This window comes from Aplidium turbinatum, chromosome 9 (genome assembly GCF_918807975.1).
Source record: "Aplidium turbinatum chromosome 9, kaAplTurb1.1, whole genome shotgun sequence".
NCBI classification, from domain to species: Eukaryota; Metazoa; Chordata; class Ascidiacea; order Aplousobranchia; family Polyclinidae; genus Aplidium; species Aplidium turbinatum.
This window is the reverse complement of record NC_137480.1, coordinates 19,115,154-19,142,790: the sequence shown is the minus strand read 5'-3', so window position 1 is coordinate 19,142,790 and position 27,637 is coordinate 19,115,154. Positions and strand designations below refer to the sequence as shown.

At 37.6% G+C, this 27,637-nt stretch overlaps 2 protein-coding genes across 2 annotated transcripts in view; one reads left to right on the top strand and one right to left on the bottom strand.

The window, feature by feature from the left end:
- Positions 1-4,813, bottom strand: part of LOC145776760 (uncharacterized) — a 28,089-nt gene extending 23,276 nt beyond the window's left edge. The window contains exon 1 of the mRNA XM_082587986.1: positions 4,756-4,813. Within this exon, the coding sequence (XP_082444112.1) occupies positions 4,756-4,813 (58 nt within the window). The remainder of the gene's footprint in view (positions 1-4,755) is intronic.
- Positions 4,814-10,728: 5,915 nt separating this feature from the next.
- LOC145777302 (nuclear factor NF-kappa-B p105 subunit-like) lies at positions 10,729-26,488 on the top strand. The gene is made up of 29 exons (XM_082588653.1): positions 10,729-10,841; positions 11,598-11,735; positions 12,210-12,358; positions 12,829-12,965; positions 13,543-13,701; positions 14,186-14,290; positions 14,488-14,648; positions 15,000-15,072; positions 16,046-16,120; positions 16,369-16,556; positions 16,693-16,755; positions 17,232-17,285; positions 17,679-17,753; positions 17,896-18,357; positions 18,479-18,548; positions 19,054-19,217; positions 19,570-19,695; positions 20,104-20,149; positions 20,328-20,521; positions 20,642-20,684; positions 20,994-21,141; positions 21,434-21,599; positions 22,004-22,160; positions 22,939-23,114; positions 23,545-23,733; positions 23,945-24,020; positions 24,374-24,543; positions 24,753-24,896; positions 25,193-26,488. Exons 1-29 carry the CDS (start codon positions 10,827-10,829, stop codon positions 25,247-25,249), a joined length of 3,780 nt encoding a protein of 1,259 aa, XP_082444779.1. The 5' UTR covers positions 10,729-10,826; the 3' UTR covers positions 25,250-26,488.
- Positions 26,489-27,637: the final 1,149 nt, after the last annotated feature.

The window sequence follows — 27,637 nt, the reverse complement described above, 5'->3', positions numbered from 1 at the left end:
GCATTCGTTGATAACAATATCACCATTTTTCAAGCTTTCATTTGTAAAAAATTATATCAGTTTGTAACCCGCTGTAACTTGTCTTCCAACCAATGGATATATGAACTAATGCGAACAGACTGTTACACTCAATCTTTGTATTTGGTACATTACGACTCAGCTCTTCGGAGTTGAGTATCTGCTTTGTTTCTACTTTCATCTTGAGTCTGATGCAAATAAATAAAAAAAAAATATCATATATATATGGATACTCTTATTTTGACTCCGAATCTACCTTCATTTAAAAAAATTGACAATGATTTCATTTGTCTTAACAGGTTTATGCTATAATAATTTACACTTTAATTGGAACATTTTGCAATTTATATACAATGGATAATTCTGTAATGTCATTGAAAAAAATTAGGTTTTCCCAGTTGTCTCTGCAAGAAAAACTTAGCATCAAAGCACAAGGAAGACCCACTCCAAACCTTGACATTTCCCAATCATCCACCAGTAGAGGTAACCCTTATGCAAGGAAGTTTAACAGAAATGTGTATGATGATCATGACTGGCTGTGTGGCTGCAACAGTGAAAATGCTTTCTTTTGCTTTCCCTGTTTACTGTTTGGTGGAGATCAAGAACATTCCTGGACCAAAGTAGGTGTGAAAGACCTGAAACATCTCAGTAGAAAGACAGAGAAGCATAGTAGATCAACTTTCCACATGAACAATACTTTGAGTCTTTCAGTGCTTGGCAGAGTTAATATTGCTACACTTATAGATTCTGGATATCAACTCTCCATTACTAAACATAATGAAGAAGTAACGAAGAACAGAACAGTATTGTCAAAGATTATAGATTGTATAAAATTTTGTGGCAGATTTGAATTGCCATTAAGGGGACATGATGAAAGTCAAGGCTCAAAAAATCCTGGTGTGTTCATGGGGTTAATTGATTTTGCTTCCAATCTTGACTCACGCTTCCAAAATCATTTTAATTCTGCAAAGGTATTCAAAGGTACATCCAAAACTATTCAAAATGAGCTTTTGGAAACGATTCTTGAGCTTTGCAAAAGCAAAATTAAAGAAGAAATATCACAGTCTGAATTTGTAGCAATCATGTGTGATGAAACTACTGACATCTCAGAGAAGACACAGATGGTGATTGTACTACGGTATGAAAGTCATGGGAAGCCTGTTGAAAGATTTTGGGTTTTTTTTAATCCTGCTAACCAGACAGCAGAAGCTCTGTCTTCAATCCTATTTCAGGAACTTAAAGTTTTGCTTGGGAGCAATACATCCAAACTTGTAGCACAAACTTATGATGGTGCTGCTGCTATGAGTGGTGCAAGAAATGGTGTGCAATCAAGAATCAAGCAAGTATATAGCAATGCACACTTTGTCCATTGTTATGCACACCAGCTAAACTTGGTTATACAAAAAGCCACTTCGCAGAATACCAGTGTCAGAGTCTTTTTTAACAGTCTTTCGGGAATCCCAAGTTTTTTCTCCAAATCTCCTCAAAGAATGGCTGCTTTGGACCAAGTTGCTCAAAGGCGTATTCCTCGCCCATCAGCAACACGATGGAATTTTAAAAGCAGGACGGTGAATGCTGTATCGGAGGTAAAAGACGCACTTATAGAATGCTGCTCAACTTTGGAACAAAGCAACTCTTCGGTGACTGGCTTTGCTGCTGCTGGTATAAAACGAATGCTCATAGATCCAAAATTTGTGTTTTGGTTAGATTTCTTTTCGAAAATCATGCCTCATGTTGACATACTGTTTGCTCAGCTGCAGTCTGTGGAGCTTGAGTCATTCAAAGTGCAGTGCTCTCTGGATAATTTTCTGTCAGCAATACAAAGAATAAGGGAAGGCATTGCTGCAGACAATGAGTCACCTTCACCCACACGGAGAATGCCTGAATCCCAAATCATTGATGCTAAAGAAGTATGTGATGTTGTCTTAATGCAGTGTCAAGAAAGGTTCAAGTTCACCAATCATCTTGAAGCAAGCACTTTATTTAATTTGAAAAATGCTTCACAATATGCAAGACAGTTTCCAGAAAAAGCTTTAGAAAAATGTTGTGAAGCATACCCTATGTTAATCAAAGACAAGCTCAAACCGGAGCTGTCTGTTCTCTATTCTAGAAATGACATGCATTCAGTGAGTGGACTTGTGCAGCTGCTTTCGTTGCTAAACCTGGAAGGAATGCAATCAACTTTTTCTGAAGTAATAAAGCTAGCTAAAATTCTACTTACCACTCCAATGTCAACAGCAGAACCAGAACGTTGCTTTTCATCACTGAAAAGGATTAAAACCTTTTCCCGCAGCACCATGTGTACTGAAAGACTTTCTGCATTAGCCATGGTGTCAATAGAAAATCGCTTAATAACTGAAACCAAAGATTTCAACGAGAGGGTAATTGACCATTTTGCCATGGCAAAAAGTCGCCGAATGGAATTCATCTATAAATAAAGGTCCGCTGTCCTTTATATGTGATGCTCAGTAATGTGTAGCAAAGAGTAAATGTGGCACCTATGGCTTGAGCGAGATCAATGGTTATAATTACAATATGTGTGTGTGTATTTGTTTGTTTTTGTAATGTTAGGTTCAGTCGTGTTCTCATTGCTTTAAGAATTGGCGCTCCAATTGTTTCTGGAATGAGGAGGCGACTGATTCTTAACTAATTCATCTACTTGTTTTAAAGTGTCAGGTTTGGTGGCCGTGCTTAACTATATTTATCGATGCATATACCGCAATATTAGATCCTTTCATGCACGTCTTAAACCATTAAGGTTTTGCCACCTTTTCCTTTTGTTGGTTTTGTTACTGTATTTCTTTTTTACAATATCATTTCTTTTGCATTCTGTCAAAGAAAAATAATTTGAATTGAACTGAATTATACTTGCCATCCAGTGGGCATTTATACTTGTGATAGAATTGAGATTTTGTCTTTGTCCTTCTGTATTGTGATACATGCAGGGTTGCTAGCTGGCTTCAGCTGGCAAAAGATAATTTTTGTAGGAAAGAATAAAAAATGTTAACTTCCAAGCATTTTTAGTTCTGGAGCAGTGGGTGCATACATGCAGGGTGCTCCAAAAAAGATGTAGCTACGGTTATACTACATGTATACTGCAATATACTGTGTGTGTGCGAAGATTATGTACTTTGTAATGAGATCGTTTTTAACTGCAAAAAGTCGTTTGCTATGTATTTTCTAACTAATCACTTAAAGTTAAATTTAAATCCAATTTCACGGCTCAACGGAAGTCAAATCAAATCTGTAGATAGCGTCAGATACTTGGGTGTATTTCTTGACACGGCAATGTGTGATGACAAGGATATAAACCGACAAGTACGATCATTATACTGTTTTACCAATAAATTAAAATTTTACAAGAGCTCCAGTGAAGTTAAAAATGTTCTCTTCCGTTCATATTGTACCCCAATGTATGCATGTCACCATGGGAAAATTATCACCAACGTGAATTAATCGCTTGCGTGTTGCATTCAATAATGCATTTAGAATTATTCACCATTTGCCCAAACATTATAGCGTAGGCTACGTGAACATCAAGTCTTGTGTAACATTGTATGTCATATAACATTTGATGCATTACAACGGAAAAGGGCCTTTTTTTTGTTGGGTAATGTGAATCATCGTCAAACTCTATTGTTGATTCCCTGATAAGGTATGACTGCTATCGTAACTCAAACTACCTCCTTCATTATAATACCACTATGTAGGCTATGCCGTTACCTAGCCTTGATGGCTGCTATGACACAGCAGTGATATCAACATTCATCGATTGATAAAGTTTAAATTTCTTTTTATAGTTGGGTGTTTGAACAGATTAAGTATGATATTTCATTTTGAATATTGATTTTTGTTTCGCATGTTTAATTTGTGTGATATGGATCGCATGATCTGAAATGGACGATTGATTAATAAATTTATTGCTTACTTCAGCGTCATTCCTGTGAATGTACTTCTGTTTGTCTTTTGTTTCTGTGTATTTTTTTGTGTGGATCGTATGTGGACAATCGTGTCCGATGCCGGCGATCGACAATAAATATTTGCAGACAACAAACTGAGCGAACTATTGAGAAAACGACGAAGTGCATAGAACATAGTTTGATTTGTATTTAGCACTGATTTTGAATATAAAAATTTGAAATATTAGTATTTTTCAAGCTCTACAGCAGCATTTTTGACTGTTATTCCACTCCCAAATTTCTTTTGAAAATGCTCTCAAAATGCACCAAATTAAATGTAATTGTAAAAAATTTTCTGGGGGAGGCCCCCCAGACCCCCCGCCGTGGGTGTCGCCTTCGGCGACACGCCCGCAAGGTTCGCCTGATATCGCCCTCCAACAATTCTTGGATATGCTGCCTTGCAGCCCCCCCAATTCAGGAGGCCACCAGCCGCCACTGAGCTAGCCCATTACCTGGATTCAAACTGTGATCAGTTCCAGTTGAGCACTTACTTGCTAAAGACGATCAAGAAAGTAAGATTTATTAATTTTAACTTATGAACCAAATTGTTGTGTCAGACAATATCACACATAACATTGCAACAATTTTTGCATATTATGCAATAATTCTTTGCATATTAGGGCGGGGTTACTCACATTTAGGCACGTGGCGTGCGTTAGGGAGGGTGCGGTTGCGCGTATTTTGGCATGTGTTTGCGAACTTTGAGGGTGCAGTCGCGCGCTTTCAAAATGTTTACTATTTTGTGAAAAAAAATCTGGCAATCCTAGTGGCAACTGACTTTGGTGACCTTTTGGTCTTTCACTGCCATCCTTGCTGAGCAATTTATTTTTGTTCATTGTGTTGTGTATTGGTGTATCTTAATGTTTATTCACCTGTAGAAAAAATAAATACACTGAACTGAACTTGAATTTCAAATATATAGTCCCTTTGAAAAACAGTTTGTTCAATCTCGTTCGACAAAAGTCATTGAAGGGAATAGCCCAGATAAATTTTACGAGGGGATTTCCCGAGGTATTTTATCATAGAAAAAAAATTTTGAAAGGGATTTTACCAGCGTAACCACCTAACGTTATACATTTTGAAGCAGTTTGTTTAACAGTAAGCTCAGCTTGTCATTTTATCAAGTTGTTGACGACTATGACGACCTTTAAATACGTTTTAATATGTAACTTGAACAGCTTCTGAAAGTGCCAAGATTTGGCAGCTGAGACTAAGCTTGGACTCAACTGGCTTTTATAGAGGTTCCCTTTTTTTTTTATTGGTTTGACTTCTTGATGACAAAAATTAAAGATAACTATAAAAATCTACATATATGGCGATGCTTTCAAGCTTTGGTGAAACATTATAGATAAAAAAAACAAATGTGAGTAAGCCCATATACTCTGATTATGCCCGCTTAGGGTAATGTTACAAATACTGACATTATTATAACTTGTAAGCATGTTTTATTTATGACATGCCATAAACTGTAAAATTTAACATTAAGTTATTTAGAGATAAGACAATATATATCAAAAAGTAACATCCATATGTGATTGTCTACATCAACAAAATGATCTTGATGCACTGAATAGGTGGTCCAGAAATGTCTAAAGGCTATCTGCTTGAGATCATGCAGCATCAGATAGGAAATTTAGTGACATGTATAGTTAAACATTCAACTTGGTTGATATCAGATCGCATTCATCACAAAAGAAGCGTGTTATGTGAGGTCTGATGAGTTTACTCTTTAAAGGAAGTACCGTATGGCGTATAGACCTACCTAAGTTAACTGAACATTTGTTTATCAGTGATGTCATCGCTTGTACCGTACCCTTTTTCTAGACCTCTGCTATCTTTGGCATGTTTTGTTTTTTGTTGTAATGGTCAGAAATAAAAAGAAATTGAACTAAACAAAGTTTAATGATGAAAATCAGCGGCAGCTACGAATGGGTCTACTATAAATACATGGCAATAATTTCAACTTCTCACTTACAACAAGAAAAGACAATATCGGTACATGAGACTCACATCATACAGTTTTACTACCGTACTACTTCTCAATGTTTTATAGCACCAGAAAGAAGAATAAGGCAGTTGCTTAGTTAGGAAGTTAGTTGGTATCAGATTACATTCATTATACAATTATGTTGCTGTAATGTTGAGAAAAAAGATACTATAATGCATTTCCTGTTTAATGAAAATGTAGAATATGGTTCAATTTATCATTTTATTTTGCATGTATCATGACAGTATATAGTTGAAATTTAAAGCAATTTCAAAATGCGGTTGATAGATGGAAGCAGCAAAAGACTATAGATTGTACAATCAATATCCAGTCAACTGCTCTCTTTTAGGGTAATATAATGTGTGTGTCAGTTCAGTAAATATGTACCTCACTTGTTGCTAGTGTTGTCCTTGTTCTATAAATATCAATATCTAATTTTGATATATATGTCCAAATAGCAGAAACTATTTCTGTCGCTTTTCAACAATAACAATTAAAAGATTGTTTATGGACGCTTAAATTTAGAGGTTTGAATTTAAGGAACTCTGGACAGATTCTAAGTTCGACGCAAGATTCGAAAAAGATTGTTACTGGTAAACTCATTTACTACTGTACTCCAGATTACTATAATGGTTGATTATGGGAATTTGTATCCTCAGACTGAAAAAACTTTTTGGAAGCTTAATCTTTCCAGTTACACTTGCTTAGAGACAAAGCTTTAGAACCAGTAACATTAACAGGAGGTTCTTTTGGGCCAGGGCATGGGATGATTTTAGAGGCCTGAAACCTTTCTAAGGGGCCTCAAAAACTTGAAAAAAAGACTTTGTATGAATATTCATTAGATAAAATACATTTTTCTCAGAAGTATCTTATTTTTGGGCCTAAAGCTTTCATTGGTACAGAGCCCAAATTATTCTCTCAACAACCCTGTTTGGAGCACTAATGTTCCAGTCACTGAGCATGGCAATGTGATCCTAAGTTTCTGCTTGTTGATGTGTTGTCTGAAAGTTATTCTATCCATTATGTGTCATTGGATAGAGAGCTGTCCCAGAAGTGCATTGATCAAGTACACACATTGGTTAATGGTCAGTTATACGAATGAGCTATCGAAGCGGCCCATGTATGGCTGGGGAGTTTTTTATAGGCTGTGGCTATATTTACACTATGTAGTGTAATAATAGCCTCAATAGTGTTGCCAGATAAGGAATTCTGCCTTAATTTGAGAAAAGTTTAAAGCTGGTGAAAACAAAAACTTGTATTTTGGAAATTTTTTTTTAGTTCTGGGCAAAAATCAAAAGCCTAATCTTATTCTTAACTCTAACCCTTACTTTAACCTTTCCTAACTTTAATCCTAACTCTGGCAACACCTGATTGTAGCTATGGTATTAAGTGTGGAAAAATAGCCACTTCCTTTTTTATACCGTATATGAAGTTAGAGCTCTGGGATAAAGCAGTTTACCTTTAAACTCTGTCTCGGATTGTAAGAATAAACTTTGGTTGGAATGAAAATGTTATTGAAATTTGTGCCGGTATGTTTTAGTTATTTTTTTGAAACCTGATTTTACTCAACTACCACTTGTGCAGACTTAAGCACTGCATATGATATAGAAGTTTTACTTACAGAAGGCCTTGTTGCTTATCAAGGATTTTATTTCACCCCTGACCTAACTCATGCAAACTATCTGCCTGAAGCGGTTGATTGACAACTGATATGCTCAATAACTACCAATTGATTGATTCAAATCAGTAAGATGCAATGCTCATTAAATAGTGTAATTTGGTCAATTTCTAATCTATCGTCTTATTGAAAAAATAAAAGCTTTTATTAAACTACCATTACCAGCCTGCAGTCTAACATTAAGTATTGAGTAGTAAAATCCTCCAATGGTTGCAAGTTTTAAAATATCATGTCATGAACTGTTAAATGTTGGGGTCTGCTACTATTCGGCGAGTCCGATTCGGCGAGTCCGATTCGACTAGTCCGATTCGGCGAGTTCCCTATTCGGCGAGAGCCTTTTTCGGCGAGTGCCCTATTCGGCGAGTTTTTGAAATTTTTGAAAGGAAATTATTGGGTACCGTAGCCTAATTATAATTGCCGTTTTTACATTGTTTTAACGTCGCTAAACGTTGAAATCGTGCAGAAAGGAATAAAAATAAAATGTTTGAACTATTAAATTAAAATTCGTCATGTCAATTCAGTTGTTTTTATTTCTGACCATCATATGAAAAACAATACATGTCAACATAGCAAAGGTAGAAGCGACAAAACGCGAACGTTAAAACGTGCTTGTGACCGAAGTAAGGTATTGAGTTGAAAGAAATTTGGCACGAAAATGTTACAAAAAAAAAAAATCATGTTTATGTCTATAAGTTAGTACTTTTGAATAGTTAAAATGATTAGTTTGGATCAACAAATGTGTGGCCTGCAGCTTGGATTGAAAGGAAATTATCGGGTACCGTAGCCTAGTTATCCCGACCAGCAAAAATTTGTTCCAAAAACACAGTTCATTTTTACATTGTAGTAACAGAATGAAAAGGCTAAACAAATGTGTGGCCTATCGTGTTAACGTCGCTAAACGTTGAAATCGTGTAGAAAAGGGAGCTTTTGCTGACTAGGATACTTTGAAACTTTCACAGAAGCCTTTCGATTTGTTCCAAGAACCCAGTTAGCCTAACAGTTCATTTTTACATTGTAGTAACAGAATGAAAAGGCTAACCAAATGTGTGGCCTACAGCTTGGATTGAAAGGAAATTATCGGGTACCGTAGCCTAGTTATCCCGACCAGCAAAAATTGCCGTTTTTACATCGTTTTAACGTCGCTAAATGTTGAAATCGTGTAGAAAAGAGAACTTTGCTGACTAGGATACGTTGTGTTGTAAAATTACGTTTAGTCTACATTATGTTCCTACGTTCTGGTTTCCTTGCCTAGAGCGCTTCACGTTGATTGTTTTCTCAGTTCGCGTTCAGTTCTCAGGTTAGCGCTCAGTTCTCAGTTTTCTCATTGTGTGAAACAGATCTACTTTGTTCGCTTTATATTTATGGTTTGTGTTTTGTAGGTACACTTCGTTTCTTAGTTTTTTAAAACTCAATAAATGGATGTTACACGTTGAAGCTGAGAAACATTCACAGAAGCCCTAAGATTTGTTCCAAGAACCCATTTAGCATAACATTTGATTTGTACATTGATTCAACGTCTGAATACATTATCTTAAAAATGCAACGTATCGTAGGGCTTCTGTGAATGTTTCTCAGTTTCAACGTATCCTAGTCAGCAAAGTTCTCTTTTCTATACGATTTCAACGTTTAGCGACGTTAAAACGATAGGCCACACATTTGGTTAGCCTTTTCATTCTGTTACTACAATGTAAAAATGAACTGTTAGGCTAACTGGGTTCTTGGAACAAATTTTTGCTGGTCGGGATAACTAAGCTACGGTACCCGATAATTTCCTTTCAATCTAAGCTGTAGGTCACACATTTGTTGATCCAAACTAATCATTTTAACTATTCAAAAGTACTAACTTATAGACATAAACATGATTTTTTTTTGTAACATTTTCTTGGTTTTATTTTTCTTTCATATCTTAAATTTTTCTGAAGGTGTTGCGACCGTGCCAAATTTTTTTCAACTCAATAACTTACTTCGGTCACAAGCACGTTTTAACGTTCGCGTTTTGTCGCTTCTACCTTTTTCTACACCTTTGCTATGTTGACGTGAATTGTTTTTGATATCATGATCAGAAATAAAAACAACTGAACTGACATGACGAATTCAAGCACGTTTTAACGTTCGCTTTTGTCGCTTCTACCTTTGCTATGTTGACGTGTATTGTTTTTGATAGGATGGTCAAAAATAAAAATAACTGAACTGACATGACGAATTTTAATTCAATAGTTCAAACATTTTATTTTTATTCCTTTCTGCACGATTTCAACGTTTAGCGACGTTAAAACGATGTAAAAACGGCAATTGTAATTAGGCTACGGTACCCGATAATTTCCTTTTAAAAATTTCAAAAACTCGCCGAATAGGGCACTCGCCGAAAAAGGCTCTCGCCGAATAGGGAACTCGCCGAATCGGACTAGTCGAATCGGACTCGCCGAATCGGACTCGCCGAAACAGGCCATTCCGAAATGTTGTGCCACGGTAGAAAATACTAAATAAAACAAATGAATACTGTACAATACAAGACAATAATTATTGAGGAAATAAACAGCAATATCTACAAAAATTAGCATACCGCAATGAAGTCCACTTATTGCTGTTATTTTGATGTTGTCTTTGATGAAGTTTACAAGTGTCTGCATAATTTTGTTTTTGCAATTTAAGTATATATATAATATATAAATGGATCTATTTTCCGTATTTAATTTCATGCATCGGAGATGAGAAGATAGGTTTTAATAATTTGTTCTATGCCATTAGCACTATCAAAAGTAGTGTGGCCAGTTTCTCTCTGGTGCTTTATCTTTCAGCAAGTAGGCTACGCTTTGCAATTTCTTACACGTGGTAATTTTTTAAGCAGATGACCGATTTGATTAAAGTTTGAAATAAGTAGAGAAATGTTGGCTTATGAAAGCCGGTGACCAAACATAGCTTACCGACGCGATAGTTTCAGAGGCAATTTGATGACTTATCGACTGCCATGCCCATGGTCACCGGGAGCCTAGATGTCTGCGATGTGTGTTTTTGTACATGCAAGAAAAAAGGACTGTTGTATGACATGCATTGCCTTAAATCAACATATTTTTATTTATAATTTCAGAAATAACTACACAATTTAGTGTTGAAACATAAGTATTTCATTTGAAGTTTGTTTCAAGAATTTTTTCGTACTTGTGGAAGTACATCAAGGTCAAGAATGCTTCCAGATATGGTAAGACAAAACTCATGGCTACAATCTTAAATACTACCAGTTTCTACTATACACTCATTTCAGAAAGACATATTTACTTTTTGGTTTACATTTATATATGTATGTTATGTTACGGTATCTTATATCTACCTTATTTAAGTGATTTCATATTTCAACAACAATTGTCTTGATGTTTGTATTCTGCAATCATCTTATTGTACATATTTTGCTGTCATATTCTTTGTTTTGAATGCTCAAGTATCATAGTGTAGATAATTTTGAAGAAAAACAGTGTAAAACAAAATTTGATTGTGTTTTTCAATCGTTTTTTATCATTGCGATTGATTTTATACTTTTTAATTTGACTTTTGTGTTGACTTAATTTATTTAAGTTTTTAACACATTATTTATGTCAACAGCTACTGTATGCTGTATATATATACCGGTATATATATGATTTTTATGTCTTATTGGATGTACATTGTGACATCATTAACTTTGCAAACCCACATAAATTACAAATTTTTTGCGTGTTTTTAATATGATTTATGATGAGTTGACTTGCTCATGCAGTGATTTAAGGTTAAAAAAGTTTACCTTCAAAAAAGTACAATCAATTACTTGCTACCGTTGTTTTCTGTTTTTGTTCTTTAGAGCTTCTGAAGTTGAGGGTCTTGCTTGGCTGACACTGATAGGCCACTGGATAGCAGCTAATTCTTGATTACATTATTCACAACTTTCAACAAGTTTAACATTGTTTGATAAATATGTCTTCAGTCGGAGCCCAGGATTCACATCGAAGAGCAACCAAAATCACGTGGCTTTCGTTTTCGTTACACATGCGAGGGGCCATCTCATGGAGGTATACCGGGTGCAGGTAGCGACAAAAACAAGAAAACATTTCCATGTGTAAAGGTTAGAATTTAATCACAGTACTTTTTTAATCTTATAATACAGTAGGCTATTTTATAATGGCAGTTATGAGTTCAAATATTTGGTTTTTGTAAAGGCAAATGTTATTACTCTTAGATTTCTGCGTCTGTTAAAGCAAAGTTCCAAAATCAAATGATGATTTAATAATGAAGAAATGATTTGTTTGTGATTAATATAACTTTTTTATCACAATGGCATTTGTTCCAATTGTTTAAATAGCTGGAAAGATGCTAAGTTTAAGTTCACATTAATGTGATTGCTGTTCAAATCGAACTACACTCATACAGTACGGTATAAGCTTGAATTTGCATTCATCTTAAAAAGTAAGCATGTCTGATTGTCAGTGCTACAAGAATTCGTGAAGGATCAAATTGAAAACAAAAAACAATGTCTCACAACCCACAAGTGTATGTTTGTAAGCTGCTCAATGCAATTGCAACCTTTCTTATACTTCAGATTGTGAACTACCAAGGCTATGCAAGGATCGTGGTTCAGCTTGTTACTAGTGAAGACAATCCGAGGTTGCATCCTCATTCTTTGGTCGGAAAAGAATGTCAAAATGGCATTTGTACTGTTCAGTGTGGTCCTAAAGATATGAGTGCCACGTAGGTCTTTGTTACTTCGCTATATTTAGTGGTTATTGTTGACTGTTTTGGTTTCTATGTTGTGTTTTGTCAGCATATAGTTTCAAGTGCTATTTTTTTGCTTGAGAATCTTCCAAATGTTGGAATGTTCATGGAAACTTTAAAAAAAGATAAATGCTTTGTTGTCTTCTACCACCTTTCAATTTAACAACTTTCAAGTTTTAAAAGAACAGGTTTCAGGTTTTAGATGAACCCTTAAGGATGTATGCGTTGCACTACGGTAGTTTTTTTCATCGCTTGATTCTTGGAAATTTTGCATTGGCCGATTTCATGACAGACTGTTTGCCATAGGAAGAAGTTTGAAGGGATACTGTATAGAAGAAAGTTAAAACTTTCCCGACGTTAGTATATTTCCACTGACCATTTTGGCGAAAGTTTCACTGACAGAGCGTTGTTGTCCTCAAATAAAACTTTTGATATGTGTTTGTTAGTTTTCCCAACCTTGGGATCCAACACGTGACAAAGAAGAACGTCGCAAAGATTCTCGAAGAAAGATACATTGCTGCTGAGACGCAACTAAATTCAATTAACGACGGTATTTCCCAGCAAATACAAAAGAATATCAAAGGTTCAACAAAGTCTTTTTTACTTTTGTGTTGTTCAACTTTTATTTATTTTTTGACATTGAAAAACAACTTTGCTTGGCAAAGAAAGCTCACGTTCCTTGCCGCATTAATTTACTGATTTCAAGAAAAATAACGCAACATCACTAATAAGATGTGAGATTAATTTATTGTCATTAATATAAACAAAAGTTTTCAGTTTAAAGATAATATTTTGTTGCTTTGTGTAATGTGTATAGCTTGAAGTCCAAAATCTTATTATGCACGAAAGCCTATTAGCGGCGTGTCTGTTGGTGCTTTCATGTCTGTGACGCCGATGCCTCTTCCTGTGTTGTAATGTTGGGAAAGCACCACGGATTATCTAGACAAGGCTATAATTAAGCACTTAGATAATGGTCTTATTGTTACGAAATCTAGTTGCAAACTCGCATCACACAACTGTCACTGATATATTTCACACACTGTATCACTGAATCTGCTGCAATTTAACTGCTTTTTGTTTGATATGTTGGTATGTGTTTTATTTACATATATTGTGTACCTATTTACATATAATATATTGTGTACTTAACTTATGTTTAGAGGAAGAACGGAAAAAAATAGCTGAAAAGGTACAGAGTGACGCAAAATCGATCGATCTATCTGTTGTACGGTTAATGTTCATTGCCTACCTTCCCGACAGTTCCGGGGCTTACACTGTCATGTTGAAACCGGTCATTTCAGCCCCTATTTATGACAGCAGTGAGTGTCTTTTAAATATTTCTTCATTGTAAAATGTTTCATTTTTTTGCCAGTGCCTGGTTATTGGGACTGTTCAAAGCGAGATTTTCGATCGAAGCGAATTTTGAAAAAGCTTTGATACAGTTTACTTTGAAAATTCACGAGCTCATTTGAATATTTGATAGCTTTTTAAAGACAAAGACTATGACGCAAGACTACCAACTTTAAGCTTTAGGGTGTTTTCCGCGTTTGAGGATCTTTGAGCGTTTTGCTTTCGTTTCGTGCGTTTTACCACTGTTGTGAGTTGACCTTTGACAACGAAAGTTTTTTTATTTCCCTTTTCAAAATGTTTTTGTTTTGAAAGTCCAACACCGGTTGTAGTAACGTATCAGTTACGTAACAGCATAATCACTGTCACAGTTTGCATGCAGTTAGTCCACTGACAGTCTCGTGGTATCTCGTCACTCATGGGATTCGCAGTAATAAACCATTTTCGATCGCGCAGAGTCACCAAGCGCGGCCACGTTGAAGATCTGTAGAATGAACTGCAACGCTGCCAGTGTGTGCGGGGGCGATGAAGTCTTCTTGCTTTGTGACAAAGTACAAAGAGGTAAATACCGCAGAATGTGATTCGATCAAGACCATCACAACCAGCCCGCAAATCGGTCCTTTTTTACATTGATTCAACGTCTCAGAATGTAAAAAGAACCGATTTGCTATCAGTCAATGGTAGATCATTACGAACAATACGTCAGCAAGTTACACCTTTTCAAATTTCTTATTCAAATTTTTGGAAATTTTCCTCAGATGATATTCAAGTGCGTTTTTTTGAGGAAGACGCTGAAGGCAACGAGGTGTGGGAGGGAAGAGGCACTTTCGGCCCTACTGACGTTCACAGGCAATACGCCATTGTCTTCCAAACTCCACCTTACAAGGACAGAAACATAACAATGCCGGTCATCGTAAACGTAAGTTTCAGTTTCGAACGTTTCGTTTCGAAAAACATTGTTTTCAAAACGATATTGTGTGTTTTAGGGTTGTTTTTAAAAAACAGTGTGAAACCATGAACTTGAAATTGTGATTATAATTGCTGATCTTTTTGTTTTCATTTATTTGATTCATATAAATCAGTTTGTATCCTTCGCGGATCTTTTTCTTCCATCGTGGGCCAATCCGATTTGTGTTCGCAAGTACTGGTACAGTGGTACATCCCCTCTTTTTCTAAAAATTAAATGATTGATCATCTCACTAGGTCATATGATGTTTATCACGGGTTTGCATCACGTGAAACAGTTTCACAACCTCATCTTCATTTGTAGGTTCAATTACAAAGGAAATCTGATCAAGAAGTATCGGAGGCCCGACCTTTCACATACCTGCCTGAACAGACAGGTGACAATTTCATTATTTGCTTCAATAGCAACTTTCGTAGGAATATTGAGGTATTGTGTATCACGGCTTAATGGGGTAATTGGGATCAGATTTCTTTCACATTGGCATGAATCTCTAAATCAAGAATTGGAATTTCTGAAGCTGTTCTAGCAGCCTGTAGGCTAGATCGGCTGATTTTGGTCATTGTGTTTCAATATAAGTTTCTTGTTTATCAGTGTGTCTATCTGTTGCATTGCTCTCAATCACGTCCCTATTTACTATAGCTTCATATGATGCCAATGTTAACTTTGATAGTGCTTTTATGACGTGTGTCCCTGCCAGTCATTGAGGGCTTTATCTCACTGAACGTTGCCACAACACACGCAATGCTTTACGCACACCGCGTCATATGTATCCACTTCCACCAGGGTTGAGAAAAACCCGGGTTTTTTTGGGTTTTATTGGGTTATATTTAAAAAAAGATTCAAAAAAGTTAGATTCATGCTTTATTTCACCTCAAATACTACTTTTTACCAATGAAGTGCCTCTCACTCACAGTACATACTGGCATAACTCAATAAAATAGTGCACTAGGGCTGTTTAACTATGAGGCCTTCTTGCATATATGAGTTTTAGTGTAGTACAAAGTGGTATTACTTGATTTTTGTGTACAGAAATATCCACTGTGTTTTCAATTTATCCTTGGAAATTTCTTTCACAATCACATCCTTAAGTCCTAATTTGAAGTTTGTTTTAAGTACCTTGTAGTACTTTGGTACATTTTTTCAATTTTCTGATAAAAATTGGACAAATATGATGCTCTGGGTTTTTTATGTTTTTTTTTTAAGTGAGTTTTTTAAAAAAAAAAAACACCCGGGTTTTTTTTTGGGTTAGGTAAAATACCGACAACCCTGACTTCCATCCGTATGTTTTAACGCAACAGATTAATGTTTGTTTGTACAATTCTTTATGCGCGATTGTTGTTTTCACGTAGACATCGACCAAATCGGGAGAAAGCGGCGAAGAGGAATGCCTGACTTTGTACAACACGTCGCTGGGAGTAACCCCGGTGAGCGAAGAGCTTTTCGACTGATGTCTTATTATTAAGAAATTAATATTATATTTTACGTTTTCTTTTATCCGTCAAGCATTGATTTCAAAACATTATTCAACCCCTGCAAAAACGTTAACTTCCTTTGTCTACATTGTACTTTTTGATAATGGGAATGCATTTTTATCTATTTGTAAACAGAAATGATTGTACTGAGACCAAAGTGATTGCTGTGAATTTTCTATCGACAATCTCTTCAATTTCAGGGTACAAGTTTGCCAGTGGAGGAGCTGGCATGACACAGAATGAATATCGCTTCCAAGGATCTCCGAACTCCATCAATGGTGGGAAGATGAAGGAAGCCCGTCCACCTCCAATCAAACAAGAAGATCCACAAAAGGGTCCGATGGATCCATCTATACTGCTCATGATGAACAACATCAAACAGGAGCCTGTAAGTCCGAGTGATAAGAAACAGCATTGTTGTTGTGTAGAATAATGTTAAACAGACGTAAGCAACTGTATAAGATACCTGAACCAGATGGAAAAATAAAGCTTTATTATTTTCTTATGGATACCATTGATTCCAGAATAGTCCAGCATCGCAACAGTTCGGGTCACGACATTCATCCTATCAAGGCTCATCTTCACAAGTGAGTGTTGATGATGAATCTTACAGCAAAAACTCTTGGTAATGTTTCTCGTATGCATCTTTATCACTGGTCCAAACTACAAACGAAGAGCTGCCATTGTTAAATAGCGTCAATATGAGTAGTCACTTTTCTCGATTGTTTTGCATTACTGTATGTCACAAGCAAGCAGCTCGGTTTCACTCATTCTTGTCATTTTCACTGTGTGCGTACAAACCACGCAAGTTCAAAAGAAAAATCAGCCAATGTACTGTATTGATTTGACCTGATAGACTATTATTATACCAGCCGAGCATTCGTTTGTGCTTTCTTTCCAGTTTGCAAAAATTTGTCATTTTTGCATTCTGCTGACGTTGAATCAATGCAATGAATGCAAAAGCTTGCAGTCTGGGTTTTGAGTGGCATTGGCTAAAATACAGCAGCTTTCTCTGTCACGCAATGTTGGTCAAAAACATTTTACTCACAACGAACTGTTTCAGGCTTCGTCCTCTTCCATGAGCGAGGGTGGTTCCCCACAGGCTCCGTCACCTCCGGTATGTTTTTATTCAAAATTAACTTTTCGACACACGTTTTTAACAGTGTTGTAAACAGAAAATGGCGACAATCTGATCAACACTTTGTCAATGCAACTATTATTTCTTTTTTTGTTTAGCTTCCATAAGACAGTTATGTTATTGATCTGCTCAAGCGACGCAATGCTGAAATATTGCTTTCATTACACCAGGCTGATGCCATATTGTGTTTGTTCATATTTGTGAAACTCCCTTCTATGAATAGAAATGAAATTTTTGTGGTTAATTACAATTAAGCGGTAAGAACGATTGCACTATCTGTTCTTCAGTGCAAGCGTAGTCAGAGTGCGCTTGTTTCTACACCCTGTTTAGTTTATTACGCTTATTTATTAATTTATTTTTGCGCATGCGCAGTCGGAACCAGAATTCATGCCTGGAACACAAATACCTCGTCCAAGAGCTGTCAAGAAATACGGTGGTTTGCCAAGCGTAAGTTTTGTTGATCTGTTGTATGTGTGGTGTTGATCAGTGTACTTGAAACAGTCTCCAGACTTGTGTCGCCATTAGATGTGGTTCAACAACGTTGATATGTCCCACTAAATATTAAAGACTGTGTTTTTCGATTACACAGATCAACTTCTCTCCCCAAGTGAACGCAGGCACGAATGCTCAATTCCAAATGCAACAACAACAGCAACAACAACAACAGCAACATCAACAACTACAACAACAGCAACAGCAACAACTACAAATGGCAGCTTTACCACCACAACAACTATACTATCAACAGCAGCAAACCAACAACGTCTACGCCAACCAGTCTCCAGAGAGGTGCTTCGATAGCCAATCGCCGATGAGCCAACCCCAGCTTACTCCTGAGGATGTAATCGCCGCAGTGAGCCCCATGAGCGATGCTGGCATTCAAATCCCACAGGATGCTGCTAATTTCGTCGACATGGCAACGGTCCAGGTTGACATGACAACGGGCCAGATCGACATGACAACGGTCCAGGTTGACATGGCAACGGTCCAGGTCGACAATCAAGCGCAACAATACTTCAACGACCAGTCGTACGGTCAAAATGCGTTTGGGGTAAGCGTTTCTGCTCATTTTGGGATGCTAGTTTGGCCTTGAGCTATCAAGCCATTAATAGAGAAGACTATCGGAATATTGGCCTTAGATGTCACACACTTTATTATTATTTCTTTTTCAGACAATCAATGAGAATGACATCTTAACCCAGGCTGTCACCCAGACTGTCACCCAGGCTGTATCCGGGCCAGGTACTGTCTTTTATTCAACGAGTTTGCAATTCTATTAGTAATGACTTCACCCTATTGTACTGTATATTGTCGTGTCCACGGTAGCTACCTACAGGCTTGCGTCTATTTACTCAAAGAAATACCTTGCTAGGTTTTCTACCTTTCGCCGTTGAATAGCGTGCTACCGTATATCGCTTGTTATAATTGGTACTCTCTTTTTCGTCTAACTTTTATAGACGAAGAATGTAAAGCAATACTGTGGGTATTTATCTTTACAAAAGTTCATAAAATGTGAAAAATATTGTGCACAGTGAAGATGAATGCAGCAAATTGATGGTCAATAGAGTGCAAGTTAACTGACATACACTGGCTCCGTTTGCCAAGTAAACAAACTTGCGAAAGGATTACAGTGCTTCATTCTTGCGCCTGCAAACTGTGACCTGTTGCTTGAATGACCTATATAACCATAAAGGACGATGAAAACGCCGGAAAACTGTTTTCACGCCCTGTTTTATTTCTTTGCTAGGTAGCGGCAGTCTAGGGGTGTCCAGTTACTTTGACCCCCTGATGACGCCATCACTCTCCAGACAAACGGATTTGACGATGTTGACGCAAAACTTCACTCTGGGTGAAATTAATCCTTGGGACTTGTTTGATGACATTGAGTCCGACGCTGTTGGCGGATTAAAGGTAAACAGTTTTCTTAACTCAACTGTAAACATATTGCTTATATTAATTTGTTTAAAACTTGGAGTAGTTTCCTTTTTAACTCAGTTGTTTTCAAATAAGCTTACTGACTCTCGTAACTTTTTAAAGTGCTTCCGAGTGAAAATGTAGGAAAATTAGTTTAGTTCAGTTGGTTTTAATGTCCCAACATCCGTGCATCCACGGACTTTCTGAAGATCGTTTCAAAGTCCTCCTCAAAGGGTCTATCGATCGCAAGTTGAGAGGATAAACTCCCTGAGATTCGTAAAACGAAAGTTTTAAGGGAACTATTGCTTTAAGTTGACACTGTTAGCTTAACTTGAATTTGTCGGCTCAGAGTGAGGTCGGCCGATGTCCAATCGGTGACGACGACAGTGACGACGATAGCATTGATTACGCGCAAGGATACGGTTTCGATGAAGATGATGTTAGCGATCCAGAAGAAGCGATCAAGCCTAGTGCTGTAAGTGATCTACCCGGTTCTTCGTCTTATAGGAATAAGTTTTCAATTAACCTCTTTTTTAATTGTTGGTATTAATTTTCTGCGGGTGTAGTTGCTGAAGAAAAGGCGGACGAGAGAAAGATGCTTGGATCCAAGTGTGGAACTCACCTTGTTGTTAATTTAAATCTTTAGTCTTAAGGAAAACTTTCTTTGTAATACACAGTCAATAGAATACAATTTTGTTTGAATCCTGGCTTGAACGCAAAAAACAAGCAATTTCCTTTGTCATACTGTCACGTAAAATGGTAAACAGAAAATTTTATACTGAAAAACCTTATCTCCGCTTTGCCACTGTGTCAGCGATTGTTAGCAATGCCCTTTACTAACCTAAGTTCTGTCTAAATAACCACTGTCTTGTTTTCTTGTTAGGTTCCCACAACCGTTGCGTCCTCACAACTACGGCGAGTGAAAGCAGGTATGGTGTCGATTTTCATATTAAACTTCCCAGACAGAAAAATGCGTCGTTTGTACATTGATTCAACGTTTGCAGACGGATTGTGCTGTCTGGCTTGTCAGAACTTTTTCTCTTCTCCAGCTTGATCTGAATTGGTTTTATTTGGTGGTGTAAGCAGTGTTATTTTTTTAAACCACAGATGACATCGAGTCAGACGCAGCAATGGACGCTTCAATTGACGTCACATCTAGATTGAGCAACTTGTCGCTTACCGGAGCCGCGCCAACCAAGACGAGTCTGACGCAGCACAAAGCACGTGAACCAAAAATTGTCAGCCGCTCACCAGAGCGAAAGCCCGTCGAACAGCATGAAGGCACTCATAGGATAGACAAAGTAAGACCATATTAATCTCTTTCTTCAATGTGTTATTGTGTTATATCATCGATGGCTATTTCCGCTTAACTCTGAAAAGAAAAAAAAAATGCTTCATCACTGTCTCTATTGGTATTTCAGGAAAAATCTGTTCCTACTCCAACATCCGCAAAGAAAGAATCAGGTATAGAATTTTGTATGTGTGGTGGAGCATTTGCGCTTCATTCCTTTTTCGTCACTTCTTGGTTTTGCTCTTTCTTGATAAGCATCTAAAATTATTGGTTTGATCTTCCGTAAATGACTCGACTGAGTTCATTTTAAACACATTTTATCTTTCACTTGTGTCTATACGCATAGCAACATCAAATAGATGTCATAAAATCGCCCTCGGTAGCTGTCATTTATACTCCATCCAATCAACCTTTAAAGCTGCTCATCTAATGAAAGCGAATGCATTCAATCTACCCGTCGCTTACTGAGATGCACTTCGCAGACCTGTTAAACTTCATGGAATCTTATATCGTGGAATGGTCCAAGAAGACAAGCCGAGCAATTCAGGACTACTCTGTTACCGGTGATCCCCGGATGTTGCTGGTCCTTTCCAGACGACTGACTTCAGTCATAGACGACAACGGGGACACGTGAGTTTAACGTTTCCCTTTCCGATTTTATAATATAACGTATTTGTTTCGTATTTGCGTATTACGTGTTATTTCGTTGCTATCAGTTTTGTCGTGTTCATCACATCCCTGATAGCAAAGCTTCTTCTACTATAAATACTTCACCATACTTTGGTTTATTTTATTCTGACGATAGCTCTTAAAGAGAGTCAGACAAAAACCTGCGGCTTCGAGCTTTGTGCAACCTCTCGCTATTTTCAAGTTCTGTACGTACTTCTTTCATATGTTTATAAAATGTTTCTTTTAAAAACAGGGCGATACAAATTGCTGTGATTCACGACCAAGTGGGCGTTTTATCCGAACTCCTAGACGTTGTTGTAACGTTAGACAACTGCCAAGAGATACTGGACAGCAGAAATAAAAACAAACAAACGGCCTTGCACATCGCTGCACTCGCTGACAACGTTGAAGCTGTGATCGTAAGTTTGTCTTGTTGATCTCCCAACAAAACTTATGACCTCTTACACCCAGCATCTGGATTCTTTTACTGCACTTTCATAACGAATTTGTTATTCCAGATGCATTTGCATCTTAGCAACTAACTACGATTCGATTCCATGTCAAGTGGCAGTTTCCACGTCATTCTGATGCAGTGGAGGAAATTTATCGATAGTATAAATTTGAATGAGCAAGAAGTCACTTAAACATTCGATAGTTTTATTTTACCATCTGGATGGTATAGTTTTAAAGCTACCTATGGCAATAATATTTAACCATGGGACACATATAACGTCTCACAGCTTGTGAAAAGAAAGTAGTGTGTCTTCAATTTAAGAAAAAGCGATTCTGAAAATCTGCAACTGTTATATCTTCGGTCACCCAGAGCTTACTGAAAGCCGGAGCGGATCCTTTAATCGTTGATAAAAACGGAAATCATTCCATTCACATTGCCAGTCGCCATGGCAACCCTGACATCCTGCGGAGGATTTTATCGTCGAAGCGGATTAAAGGAAGACAATTTGACACCAAAAATTATAAAGGTACATTTTTTCATACCTGGTCGTCCTTCAAATATATGTTCAAAAAATCTTTGTTTTGAAGCACTGTGCTGTTGCTAAGTGATCTGCTGACAGTAGGTTTTGGAATATTTCAGCCAAAAAGCGGAAATATTTATGATTTATCGGACTTTTTGTGATAGACCGAAAGAGAAACGCATTGTCTTGTTAAAAACAAACCACCTACTTTCCCCTCGTTCCAATGCCTTTTTTTCGGGAACCTACGTCATCCTGTAATACAAGGGGAAGTGAAAACAACGGTTAGGGTTTTCCCCGGAATTCTCCCTAAAGTGCTGAAGGATTGTTCTAGCATAGAATTCCGATATAAATAGCTTGAACAAACCCGGGAGAATACCTTTGTGTTTACCGTGACGCTGCGCCTACTCAAATAACAGAAATAACTTCAATTCAATGAAAAAACAAACAAAAATGGTGTCATTAACTAAAACGGCTGTACGGTGACTGCTCTTATGACACCGAGCGCTGAAATGCGATCAGTTTTCTATACCTTGCAACTACCAGGCTTTGTATTTGTTACAAAGTTTTCCTTGAATAAAGTACCCTGACCAATGATACAGTGATTTTTAGTTGTTGGGCATTTCATTGGAAGGGCTGGCCGTCTTCTGACAAACTGTCACTCGTGCTGTATGATACAAAATAAGTTAGCTCACTGTACTCAGTTTGTTTAAAAAGAATATTTTCTGCACTCTCGCTCGAATCGTTCACCTACCTGTCTTGTAACTCTTCTTCTATGACGTCTCAGGAATGGGTTGTTACCATCTGGCAGCCAGAGCGAAAAGCGACAGCTCCCAATGCATGAGGCTGTTGAAACTATATAACTTCAACGTCGATATGCCAGAAGATACGTTCAGACGGACGGCCCTGCATATCGCGATTGAGAACAAGAACCTTGTTGCTGTTGGCTGCCTCTTAGCAGAAGTAAGTATTTCTGTTTTGTGTAAGCGTTGAAACATACCCTGGTTAGCAAGAGTTGGCTTTTGTTAGGTCAGCGATATTTCATTCACTTTTTGTCCCCGAGGAAGTTGGAGGCAGGAAGGCATGCTCAAGATCAAGCGGTACGAATGCTTTAGTTTAGATTATTTGTAATAGTCATGATGTTTGACACGAATTCAGCAACGACTGTTAGTCGTCGTTCATGCTCTGGAGCCAAATGTCCTATCTTTTAACGTACCACCTAAGTTGTCGATTGTTGCGCGGATAACACTGAGTAGTTATAGTTAATCTTTTTTTGTTCATGGACAAAGGATGATGCTGAGTGGTAATAAAAACGATAAGTTGTCTATCAATGCAAGTGTTTATGTTATGTGAAGCAATTTATCAACGTATTTATCGGTCTCGTTTGTCGCAGTGCGACGCTGACGTCGAAGCAACGACATACGACGGCTACACTCCGTTGCACATCGCCGCCGCAACTGACTCTCACGAGGTCGCATCTCTCTTGCTGGCTTGCGGTGCAGATCGGGAAGCCAAATCCTTCACGCCAAGCAGCAAAGATGAATTTCCCGCTAAACCAATCGATCTCACTCGATCCCAAAAGGTATGTTGATCAAGTTTCGCATTTGCTCTTTCGGTTAAAAAAAAGTTTTTCCATCAATGCGTTTGTATATAACAGTTGCCGACAGTTTCTGTGTAAGAGTTCAGTTTTGTGCTGATTGTCACCGAAGAATCTCGTTTCATTTTCTTAGTGACGTAACACGTTTTCTCGCTTTCGTTTGCCAAAAGATGATATTTTTCTTGATCTTTTCCAGGTTCGCGACATTTTGAGTGGCGATTCATCAGTTATTGACGTATCATTGCCGAGCGAATTCTCTACAGTTGACGATGGTGAGTCAGTTATGACCTGCATTTTGACGTGTCTTTTATATCTTCGTGAAAGCAACGCGGTCAATAAATTGTATATTAAATTGAGTTTCGCTTTTAGCAGCATGATCGTTGTTTTAATATTATTTACAAATGTACAGATACAAACGACCTGTTTTAGCCTGATGCTGCTGGTTCGCTGTGGTAGTAGCGGTTTGCCACTAGCTTTCGTAACACAGTTCCCTAGTCATGTGCAATAACTAGTCATCAGGCTATCTCCACTTTAAAATAAAAGGTATCATAAAAATTACGAGATTTTATCTCGTTGTGAACAAAGAACGCTTAGGTAAATACTGTATCTTGCATTATTTTTGTAGATCTTTGTTGCTTGGATCCGATCTCGCGGAAGCAATTGTGCAATCTTCTAAACTTGGCAGAAACCGGTTCAAACTGGCTGGAGCTGGCTGATTGCCTTCAACTTTCCACGTTGAAGACAACCCTTAAATCTTCCGACAACCCAACCGACCGATTACTTCTTGAATACATGGTAAGCTTGTTTTTAATGCATAGCGATTGACTACACAATTTGAGAAAAGTGTTACGTTTCCAGATAGCAAAATCCGTCAGTTTTACATTGATTTAACGTTGAACCAATGTAAAAACGACGGATTTGACTGTCTGAGTTGCTCTGCCTACTTTTGTACTTTAAGTACTCGCCATTTGACAACAAGACTATTTTGTACACTTGATTTTCAGGTTCATGGTTCAGCGAACGGACTGCGTTCCGCTCTGATGCACATTGGACGTCATGACGCGTTGCAAGTACTCAACCGTGCCCTGAACAAACAACCTCAATTTCAGATGCCCGAGCCTGTCCTGAAGCCTCGTTTTGATTGCGAGGTATGTTATTTTATGTGACGAATAAAAAATTACAGAAATCTTTGGACTCACAACTGAGCTGTACGAACAAGTCAAATTTTTTGAAAAACTGAAACGGCTTAACTATTGTCCGTACCAGCATCTACCGACTCAAAATCGGGCTTTATATCCGCTTAGCCACATTACAAAAGGGGTAATTCATTCATTACACTTCAATTTTTTGTAGTATGTTATTGCGTGTTTAATTTAAACTAAAGAAAAAGATCCCAAAAACTACACCTCATTCCAAAAATAAGTAAATCTCTTGTTTGTTTCAGGATTTAGACAGATACGACAGCGCCATTGGCAGCATGCCTGGCCTTGAATCCGTGTGAAATCAATCTGGTTCCGTTGGTCGAGTCATTGCGAGAAAACAACGTTAAAATACGTTATGTTCTTTATTGGGCGTTAGTGTCCTTCAAGTTCCCTTGTACAGTTCCAACTCCAAGTGGACAGAGAAACAATAACAATATGCCATTGTCCGTTGTTGTTCGCGGTGATGGCGTGATTCCTGCTGAGTTGCTTTTGTACAAAGTGCATCAGCCCACCTGATAAACTAAAAAAAAAAAAAATTTTGAATGTCGTCGCAACCCAGTCAATGATATGTAGATTGCTCAGACCTTTTGTATTTAGTATTTCTTTATCTTTGAAAAAGTTTTATGTTCATTGTTGAAGTTTTTTGCGTTTAAAATTTTATACACGTTTGCGCGTGTATGTTTTCGTATGCGTACGAACATTTTGTAATCTGCCTTGTTTTGGGTCGAGTGCAGTCTCTCCCTTTGTATGGCATATCCAGCAGGGGCGGATCCGGAAAGTTACTTTAGGGGTTTCAACACAATGAAGTGTAGGTTTACATTAATTTAACCTTGCAAATGTACCGTAAACAAGTTTACTTTTCTGTGTATTAGAGGCGCGACTCCCCCCCCCCCCCTAGATCCACCACGGGTTCTTGTAAATACGACTACTTTTTTTACCTTGAAACTCTCGAAGTATTTTTAGAATCACCCCCACACGTATAGTTTTCTCACCAGTTTAATTGATCGTTTAGGTAGCCTATATGCCATTTAGTTTTTCTTTTCTTTTGCTCGGTGTTGTTTTATATGCAATCTTAAGCAAGATGTGGCAGGAGTTTCGTTCCTAAAGATTGTGTTTTTGATCTGCTGTTTACGAATCAAGGGTCTTGCCAAGTATAATCAGTATGAGAAATCACTTAATTTTTGTCGCTGGTTAGAATATCGACTGGCTGGGTATCAGCAGCTGGGTACTTTAGCTACAGAACTGGGTTTACCATTTCGTGTTTGCACACACCCTAGGTTTGATGATGAAGTAGTACCGTGTTGTCTTCTCTGATTGGCCACTTTTCTTTTGTGTCTGTAGGCCAATCGTGAGACATAAGTCCAAATACATCGCATGTCATTTTATTTTATTGTCGTTTTATAACATTAGTCATTTTTTGCTTATAGATCTTTGGTGTCACTTTCAGTGATTTGTCAATGCATTCATTGCTACCGTGCCGTTTTTTTGTAAATCAAAGGTCAAATATAAAAATAAACCTTGATGACTGTACAAGTGTACATCTGATACGTTTTCTTATGTCTGTAGATTTTCACCTGGTAGGTTATCTTCAGTCTATTTTGCAGCATTGACCCATGAAAATCAGGTTGGACAGCATTGCAGCAATATCTTCTTTTTTTGAGGTCAGCTAGCCTAATTGTCAAGAGTGGAAACTAGAATTTGAAAAGCACCAAAAGGGATTGACCAAGACTCTGTGCTTGTGTTTGCCTTCTGGTGCAGATCAGCAGTGAGCGAAACATTGCCGATAGCACAGATTTTCAAAAATTTGTGGAAGCTTTTAACTGACCTGCAAACGCAAAATAAAACTCAAGTGTAGTGATTCTTGAGTTTTGTTTTGCGTTCTAGTGTAGTGATTCTTAACCTATGGCTATGGGTAATATTGGAACAGTAGGCTAGGTTTTCTAAAATTTTGTTTAAGGGGCCAACCAATAATTTTTTATGAGGCCGCCTATCAATGCAGCAGCTCCAGGGAATAATCAGCTCCATCACATGAAATAACGACATGCTTGCTAACACCAAGATCGTAGTCGGTGATTCTATGGACCGCAGAAGAAATCTGAGAGCGTTTGGCACTAAAACAGCGCCTTAAAAACACTGGTCATAACCCGCAAGAAGTGAATTCTGATATGTCACCAAGATTTTGGTGATTTTTGATATTCTTGGGCTTTATAAAACGGATCATTTCTGTTCTATCTATTCTATTGTTCATAATTCAGATTGCACTCAATGGACAACGAGCTTTTGCCTCCTTGCAATTTCTTTTGTTTATTTTTCAATAAATTTCACAACCGAACTGCAGTGAATCACATCGCAATCGGTAATATTAGTGACCATACTTTGCGGTAGCATATTACCTCGAAATATTTTTTGTCCACCTCACTCATTTTTGGCTGGTGCCGACCCTGAGCGAGCTCCACATGCTCCGGCGCTCATCACGTTTTAGGCGACCTGCAAACAGATTTGTGAGCAGTATACGTTGTGTTATATATTTACTTCGATGCATTAATAACATGGTTTTCCCTATACTTAAAATGTCATTAATTTTATATTGACCCTGGGTGAATGACGGGTTATTGCATTAAGTTGCTTTGTAATTTACGTTGTTGCTGATTAAAAGTGGGAAAAACTAACTGGAAAAGGTGATCTGG

Excerpts from the sequence above, each read along its gene's own strand:
- LOC145777302 (XM_082588653.1), top strand. Across the intron at positions 14,649-14,999 it reads CAATGCCGGTCATCGTAAAC|GTTCAATTACAAAGGAAATC; the intron begins GTAAGTTTCAGT and ends CTTCATTTGTAG. Across the intron at positions 23,734-23,944 it reads ATCTCACTCGATCCCAAAAG|GTTCGCGACATTTTGAGTGG; the intron begins GTATGTTGATCA and ends GATCTTTTCCAG.